At 39.6% G+C, this 9,287-nt stretch overlaps 1 protein-coding gene across 1 annotated transcript; it reads right to left on the bottom strand.

The window, feature by feature from the left end:
- Positions 1-303: 303 nt before the first annotated feature.
- Positions 304-8,957, bottom strand: LOC102821106 (cytochrome b-c1 complex subunit 6, mitochondrial-like). The gene is made up of 4 exons (XM_006839718.1): positions 8,862-8,957; positions 3,587-3,610; positions 2,724-2,885; positions 304-336 (listed from the first exon to the last, which is right to left on the bottom strand). The coding sequence occupies exons 1-4, from the start codon at positions 8,913-8,915 to the stop codon at positions 304-306; spliced, it is 273 nt and encodes a 90-aa protein (XP_006839781.1). The 5' UTR covers positions 8,916-8,957.
- Between the last annotated feature and the right edge of the window lie 330 nt (positions 8,958-9,287).

Below are 9,287 nucleotides of genomic sequence, written 5' to 3'. Positions count from 1 at the left end.
TTTCTTCCTCCACCTGTTCAGCCTGTATGTCTGTCCATATAGATATATTCTTGTATGGAGTTAATTATTTGAAAGTTATATGTTTGAAAATTTCTAATAATAATAAAGACAAGAGGCAGGTCTGTGTATAGCACTGAAATTTATTAAGATGGAATTACTGCTAATTACACAGAACTTCCCTATGCCAAAATCCATGAGGTTCACACGAACTTACACAAATTAGACACAGATGGCATATTTATAACCACAAGAAAATATCCGGATACCCAAGTGATGTAGACTGGCGTAAATGAGTCTGTACATTTATTTCAAGCCATTAAAGAGTTTGTGGGCCACCTAGATAGGAGAAAGAAAAAGATGTCACCAACTGGCAACTTTAAATGTCAAGTTTTATAAGGCCCTTCATGACGTCTCTTCAAACCAATCCGCCTTTTCACTCATGTACCCACATTGCACTTAAGCCCTTCAGCTACTTGAATATTATCTTCCTTCTACCTGAACTATCTTTTCCACATTTTTCATCTTTTATTTTCCCTTTAGAATTTAGTTTGCATGTAATTTTTTATAAATCTCATAAAGATTTAAGTTTCTATCCTACAGAAATCTGTCACTCTTCTGCCCTCACCTTCCATATCACAAATAACATCTGCCTATTATGTAGTTGTTTATTCTCGTTAAGTGTCGTTGAGTTGGTTCTGATTCATAGTGACCTTGTATAGGGTTTCCAAGGAGCCAGGTGGTTAGCTTGAACCACTGACCTGGTGGCTCATTAAATAAAAAAGGTAACTTCTGATAGGATAAATGCTATGAGGAAAATAAAATAGAAGTCGGGGGAAGACTACCTACTTTAGATAGGGTAGTCAGTGAAAGCACCCTAAAATGGTCACATCCAAGAGACTTACCCATAGTCTACTAATAGTCTATTCTATTCCCATCTCCTATGTGGCTCATAAACAATAAAGTAAGGAATCATGCTTGTCTAATTTATAAATATCGACATTCTCAGATCTTAATACAATGTCTAGTTCTTAAGTCTTTAAATATTTATTGAATGAATAAAAAGGGGAAAAGGCCTAAAACAGATCACAATTAGCTCATTTTGGACTTTTCAAATAAATGGAATAATTTAATAATGTGTAGTACTTTGGAACTGGCCTTTTGTATTTAGCATGTTTTCAAGGTTCACCATTGTTTAACAATATATTTTTTTACTCAAAATAATATTCCACTGTACCAGTGCAACTCCCAGTCAATGTACCTCAAAGCATAGCCACCACCTCTCAGTGGAGGCTTAGATGCTGCAGTGATGCTGAACAGGCTTCAGTGGCTCTTACCAGACTAAGACAGACTAGGGCCTGGCGGTCTACTTTGGAAAATCAGTCAATGAAAACCTTATGGGTCATAATAATCCAATTCTGTGTGCATGTGATTGTCATGAGTTAAGAGGCAGATTTGATGGCAGTTAACAAATAGATATAATAAACTTTACCCATTTAGGAATCCCCAGGTGACAGAAATGATTAAGTGCTTTACTACTATCTAAAAAGCTTGGCAGTTCAAAGCCTCCAGAGGAGTGTCAGAAGAAAGACCTGGTGATCTACTTCTGAAAGATCCCAAGCATTGAAAACACTTTGGACCAAAGTTCTACTCTGAAATGCATGGGGCCACCATGAGTCAGAATCAATTCAAATTAGTTTGGTTTATTTATCAATTCATCAAGTTGATGGACATTTATATTATTTCTATCTCTTGGTTATTATTAATAATGCTGCTATAAAATTTTATGTACAAATATCTTTATAGATGCTGTAGGCACTGGACTGCTAACTGCAAGGTCTCCAATTCAAAACTACCAGTAGTTCCTTGAAAACCCTATACAGGATCGCTATGAGTCGGAACTGACTCAATGGCGCTTAACATCTGTTTGAGGATTCCTTGGGCATATACCTAGCAGTAGAATTACTGGGTTTTAATAACTGTGGGACTGGCCAAATAATCTTTTGAGGCCATCAAAACCTGCCAGATTGTTTTCCACAGTGACATTCCTCACTAGCAGGGTATGGTTCCAATTTCTCCACATCTTTGCCAATACTTGTTATTGTCTATTGATTATAACCATCCTAGTCCCTGAGTGGCAAAATGCTAACCAAAAAAAAAAAAAAAAAAAAATCAGCCCTTGAAAAATCCTAGAGGACAGTTCTCTGAAACACAAGGGGCCACCATGAGTTCCAATAAATTAACAGTAAAAGAGAAAAAACAGTGGCTGTGAAGTGGTATCTCATTGTTTTGATCTATATTTCTCTGTTAGTTAATGATACCGGGCATATTTTCATATTGTTATTAGTCAGCCAGTTTTAACATAAAAACCATACCAAACTTTGCCTAAGTATAATTAATTGCATGTAAAATATCTTGCTGTTATAAGACTCAACAAAATTTACATTAAAAAAAAGAGTTTTTGGATTAACTACAATATGTAAGATACACTGAAGGATATAAAGTATTTTAAAGAACTGTTTAAAATGAAGATAATGATCTTTATCTCCATTGGAAGTGCTACTAATAAGCTTATTTAGATAAAGCGTTCAGCACTGTCCCTGACATATATTGGTTCCATAGTAAATGTTTTTTTAATGGACCTGGCACTACAATGAAAAATTTGTCAGTAGCAAGTCTTCCCTGGCCAATGTAAGCCTTCCTCCTCCTGACTCAGGTTGACTTACGCAGTGGTCCCTTGCATGAAGGAAGTCAAAGAGCTCCTCTGTGCAATCCTCCTCTGTCTGCGACCGGGATGATACACGTTCATCACAGAGCTCGAGTCGCTCCCGGGCCTTTACACATTTCTCTATCTGCTCACATTGCTCTCTCACTGTTGTTAGGGGATCCTGAGGATAAACAAAAAACAAAATGGGAGGTTTTAGGAGACCCACCAAATCATATGCTTTTATTAACACAACCACCAAACAAAGGTGCTGCCTTTGAATTACCATGCAGAAGAACAGCTGGCAGAACCAAAATACTGCCAGAAATAACAGAATGGGGTCTCCTATTCAAATCTGATGCTAAGTAGTAGGGAAAAGTTTCACATTCCTGCCTTCCAAGGTTGCCAGTATGCACTGAAAGCCTCAGTCCTATCTGAAAAACAAGGTTGGTAAAGGAAACCTGGCCAAACTGGACGTAAATCTTACTTGTTAACACAGCATTTTGTGATGAGTTATGTCTGTGAAATTTTAATTCCTCATTTGTGAAACTAAAAAGGCAATGTTAATACGAGAAAGGACCCACCTAAGAAGGATTGCTCCTAAAGTTTTTTTATTAAACTACAAATAACAGATGATTGAGTGCCAGGTCCTCAGGACGACGCTCTGCTCATGACTGGAGAAGGAAGAAGCCTCAAACCCAGAAGACTCAGCTTCCCAAGCTGAAACTCTCAAATACTCCACTGCACAGAAAGGAAGTACTGGAGGCTTATTCCACTTCCGTAATCTCCAAGGTGTCAAGTAAAGACTCCTCAAAATGCCTTTAAAGTTTCAATTCAAAACTTCCTGCTTTACTGAGATGGTTCCAAACCTGAAACAGTTCTTACCACTAGTTCCTCCTCCTCTTCCTCCTACAAAAGAAAAAACAAAATCAATGTCAGTAGTAATTTTATGACATATATACCTTCCCATCACTTTGATGGTGTAATTACTGAGAAAAGACACACCATCTTACTTTCATTGGAAACAACTCTACAATTTATAAAAGGACCTTCCTATCTGTTATATTATTCACAACAGCCTCTTAAAGACTTAAGGAAATAATCTCAGTTTAAACATACCAAGTAGTAAATGGACATAGTCTGAATAGATTCAAGCTGTTAGGTGTTCATATGAGAACTATATAACTTATCTGGATAAATAGTTAAATTTAGTCTTTACATCCGAAACCAAGTCAGGCCCAAGAGGAAAATTGATTTTTTAACACTCTTACGTGGAATTTGGTAACGCAAATGGCCAAATAAACTCTTTTTCAGTTGGAGTTTTTTGACTTGCTGAACTCTTACATCCTAAGTAGACCAAGTGTCAATAAATGTGCACCAAAAAGTCTACATTATGCTACCCATGGGTCCTACCCACTTACTCCTTTTATTTTCTGGAAGGGGAGTAGTGTGAAGTGCATTGGGCTGCTAACTGTAAGGTTAGCTGTTCAAACCCACCAGTCGCTCCAAGGGAGGAAGATGAGGCTCCAAGGGAGGAAGATTTAGGGACTGCCTAGATTTATTAACTCTGCATATGGTCACTGACTGAGAACTGATTCCATGGCAGTGGGTTTGGTTTATACACAGCAAAACACTTATCAATGAAAAATTTTCTACATGTTCAATTCAACAACACTGGTTATACATTTCAAGTTGTCCTGCCTTTCTTAATATCCTTTCTGAACAGTTTCACAATCATTAATACAAACTCACTGACTCCTAAGCACGTCTAATCTAACCTTTTGAGTTGCTTTTGTCAATTGATATAGGTAATTCTTTAAAAGAACATTCAAGGCAGACATTCTTAATTAAACAAAACAATTGCTTTGGAATTGACACTGTGGCAGTGGGCAGGGTGTACATTATTTATTAAGCACTTACAATATTCCAGACTGAGTCCTGGTGTGGCGCTATAACCACTAGCTGCTCCTGTGAAACCCTATATTGAAGTCAGAACTGACTTGATGACATTGTTTCGGTAAAGATGATTTCAGAAGATAGTTTTGAATTAAATATTTCCTCAAGGCAATTGTTTCAGGGGTCATTCAGCCTCTGTGACTCCATAAAGTCTGGACTCCATGGAAATCTGTTGTCTGTCTGTCCCATATCTTCTCTCCCTGAACCTCCCAAATGATCAAGGTAAATGAGTACATTTACTTTGGATTCAAGCATTCAACCTCAAATTTAATTTCCTTTCTTTGGGGGGAAGAATATGAAAAAATTCTCCTTGGGAGCATCAGCATAAACTGGAATCTGGGGTATTCATAAAGTTTATACTCTGCATCTCAGGTTGGTGAGTAGTGTCTGGGTCTTAAGAACTTATATGTAGCCATCTAAGATACTGGTCTCTGCTCATCTAGAGCAAAAGAGGAAGATAAGAAACTAGTCTACAGGACTGCCTACACAAACCATGGTTTAATACCCAAAGACCAAAATAATCAGATTGTGTCCAACTACTACTACCGAGTCCTGGTGTGGCGCTGTGGGTTAATGCGCCAGACTGCAAAGCCATTTGAACTGCAAGGTTGGTGGTTCAAGCTCACCAGCTGCTCCTTGGAAACCCTATACAGGGTGGCTATGGGTCAGAATCGACTCAACAGTACTTAACAACAACCACTACTGATTGTTTTCATCAGGGCCACAAGAGATGGCCCTGAAGAGAAAAATTTGGAACAGACCTCAAATTAAAAAGTCCAGACTTTTTTGGTCAGTTGAGACTTGAGGACTCCACACGACTATGACCCTGAGATACTCCCAACCTTATATTATCCTGTGATCATCTTTATTTTGGCTCATGAAAATAAAGAATATCTTCCATTAGTATGTTGTTGTTATTGTTAAGTGCAGTCGAGTCATTTCTGACCCATAGAGACCCTGTATAGGGTTTCCAAGGAGCAGCTGGTGAGCCTGAACCACCAACCTTGCAGTTCAAACCGACTTTGCAGTCTGGTGCATTAACCCACAGCCCCACACCAGGATTCCTCCATTAGTATGGTGCTCTTTTAAAGAGTTATCTCCAAAAGACAAATTGTTGTGAAGGTTAAGGGGCAGGGAAACTACACTATTAGAAATGAAATAACCAAAATGGAAGTAATGAGATTGTTAACACACTGTAAAGAATGTAGGAACCTAGTTTAATGTGTAAACTTTCACTGAAAACACACTAAAGTATTACTTCTAAAAGTCACCCGCCTACTCCCCCCCAAAAATAAGTATTTGTCTGCCTGTATATGCAGGTATTCACATTTAGTGGAAGGGAAAGAAACAGAAATAAGGTAAATTTAAAAGAACTAGTAACCCCTCATTATTTTTTCAACATTCCAACAAAATCGGCTTCATTCTCTGCCATGCCCTTTGGGAAAGGTACCAAAACTCTGTCAAGCTGGGAGTGAGAAGCAGGGTAACCCACACCAGAAAAACAAATCCAATGCCATCAAGTTGCTTCCAAATCATAGTGACCCTATGTTGTTGTTAAGTGCTGTTGAGTCTTTTCCAACTCACAGGGGCCCTGTATAGGGTTTCCAAAGCTGTAAATCTTGTGGGAGCAGGAAGTCTTATCTTTTTCCCATGGAGAAGCTGGTGTGCTTAGTCTGCTGACCTTGTGGTTTGCAGCCAGAGCTTATCAACAGAGCCCACCATGCTTCCCTACAGGACAAAGTAAAACTGTTCCTTAAGTTTCTGAAATTAAATCTTCATGGGAGCAGCCAGCCTCATCTTTCTCCCAAGAAGTGGTTAGTGGGTTTGAAATGCCAACCTTGCAATTTAATTCTCAAAGTTGGCAAAGGTATCTTTAAAATGCTATAAAGGGTGTAAATCCTAGTTTTTCATTAAGCATGATTTTTTCACTTTTTATATATTCATAATGAAAAATTTCCCCCCCAAGAAAACAGAATTATAGTCTCTACAAATTATTATTGTCAAATGCCATCAAGTCAGTTCAGACTCATAGAGATGCTATACAAGGTTTCCAAGGATAAGCTGGTGGGTTTGAACTGCCCACCTTGCAGTAGTAGTCCACTGTTTTATTCTACTGAGCCACACCAGGATTCAAATTGTTGTTGTCAAGCACTGTCAAGTTGATTCTGACTCATAGTGACCCTGTATAGGGTTTCTGAGGCGTGGTTTGTGGGTTTGACCTGCCAACCTCGCAGTTAGTCCGGTGCTTATCCTACAGCGCCACACCAGGACTCTAATTAGAAACCAGAAATTAGTATCTACCTGAGTTAGGAACCAGAAATCAAAAATTAGAACTCTGGAAGCAAGCCCTTTGATACCATTTCTCTATTAACAATGCCACAACACTGACAATTTTGTTCCAAAAATATCATGACCTCTTCTGGAGGAAAAAATCCAAACAAAAGTCTGAATATAGACTATTATTAAGTGCCATCCAGTTGGTTCTGACTCATAGTGAGCCTCTATAGGGTTTCCAAGGTCGTATATCTTTGTGGAACATAAATCCTTGTCTTTTTCCCAAAGGAATATAAACTACTTCATGTAAATTTCAAGTCACTGACAAAAACTAAGGTCACACTGGGGAAAAAAACAAACAAAAAAACAGGGGTTATGGCTTGCTCATAAAACCTCTAGTTTCCTGCATTTTAAAACTGACACTTATTTAGTCTTTTTCTCATCCGATTACAGTGGGGTTCTTCTAAACTTTCTGGTGTACTTCCCAAGGCTGGCATCACTTTCTGAAAAGACTGTTGTTGTCAGTTGCCTTCCAGTTGGCTCTGACTGATGACAACCCCATGCAGAACAAATTTCTGTCCTGCGCCATCCTCGTAATTTTTTTTATGTTTGAGCCCACTGTTGTAGTCAACATGTTAACCCACTTTACGAGAAAATAAGACTAGGAAAAATGAAGGGATAAACAAGTTTTCCAGCTATTATGAACCCATAATCCAGGCTCTGAAGGCACCACAGCAGAATGGATAGAAAATTAATGCTCATAATCACTGCAGAGAAGAGTCCTGGCACTGGAACCAGGCTGCCTGGGCTCAATTCCTGTTGCCACCATTAACAAATCTGTGTCCTTAGACAAGACACAGCTGGACTGCTCCTTAGAAGCGAGAACAGAGAGACTTTGTCTCTTGTACTTTGGACACACTGTCAGAAGGGACCAGTCCCATGAGAAGGACATGAAGTGGAGAGTCAGTGAAAAGGAGGAAGCTCCTCAAGGAGATGGAATGACACAGTGGCTGTAACAATTGTGAGGATGGTGCAGGGCCAGGCAGTGTTTTATTCTGTTGTACCAAGTGACTCATTGACACCTATCAACAGCATTTTATCTGTAAAAAGGAAATGTTGCCGGTGTTGGTAAGTGCCGACTCAGGTCCTGTACAGGTTCCAACTCATAGCAACCATGTATAGAGTTTCCCAGGAGCAGCTGGTGGGTTTGAACTGCCAATCTTGTGGTTTGCAGTCCAGTGCTGATCCACAGCACCACACCAGGAATCCAAAAAGACAGTTATAATACCTAATACCTACCACACAAGAAAACTGTGTGGAATAAAGACAATACACATAAAACGTTTGAAATGATAGTTAAGAAATACAGGTTATTAGTATCACATCTACATTTTTGCTCTGGGGAAGACCTCCCACTTTCATCACAGAACTATACTGCATCTTCCTACGTAGATCCCAAACACCCCTCTCCTCCAAAAAACTCAAGCACCTTAAACAGTTCCTTTACAGGAACTAGCATGAGGCCCGATCTCCTTAACCTCTGTAGAAATGTGGCGGGAATTCGTAACTTGAACGGGAGCGAGGGTTAAAGTTGGTCTGTTAGCTACCCAAACCTGTCAAACCACGGTGTCAGAACACCTGACTATTAGTATAATTTGTAGAAATGTATCAAATTTTTCTTTTTCACAAATTTAGTTTGCACAACGTTTTCAATCACGTTAAAAACGTTCATCACGTTTATGGAATTGGGAAGTCCAGAGAAAGACCAGTTAATGACTCATCCAAGATTTAAAGAAAGGCTTTTAAGAAGGGTTAGGGAACCAGCTCTCTCTTCCGACCCTGGTGAGACGCCAGGCCCAAGACGACCCCCGGCCTGGTTTTGGAGAGCTAGGTCCCGGGCCTCAGGCCACTGAAGAGGATCGAATCTTACCTCCTTAGGATCTCCGGCCCCGGTTAGCATCTTTCGCTCGTCCTCCAGCCCCATGTCCCGCTCCGGTTCTGGATTCAAGAACAGTAACAACAGCGGCAACAACTCCTCTCCAAGATTAAGAAGGACTAGTAAGGGTCACTCAGCGGATATCCGGCAATTGAGCCGGAAGTGCGGCATATTTATCGTAGTGGCGAACAGACGCTCCGATTGGCATGTACTACCAACCAAAGACAGAAAGCAGGGGTAACTGGTATTTACACCTGAGGTGATATTGCCAAGAAATATGCCCTTAGCCAAGTAATACCCAAATATATTGATCTATGATTTTACGTAAAGTGGTAATTTCTAACAGGCTTGAGAAGTATGCTGATTTCGTCGACCTTCCTTTATCATAAATGCCATCCGTAACCCACATCACTGATGAAG

The sequence above is a fragment of the Chrysochloris asiatica genome, unplaced genomic scaffold (assembly GCF_000296735.1).
Source record: "Chrysochloris asiatica unplaced genomic scaffold, ChrAsi1.0 scaffold00026, whole genome shotgun sequence".
Taxonomy (NCBI): domain Eukaryota; kingdom Metazoa; phylum Chordata; class Mammalia; order Afrosoricida; family Chrysochloridae; genus Chrysochloris; species Chrysochloris asiatica.
Note: the sequence above shows the minus strand (reverse complement) of the source record. Positions and strands in the feature narration are given on the sequence as shown.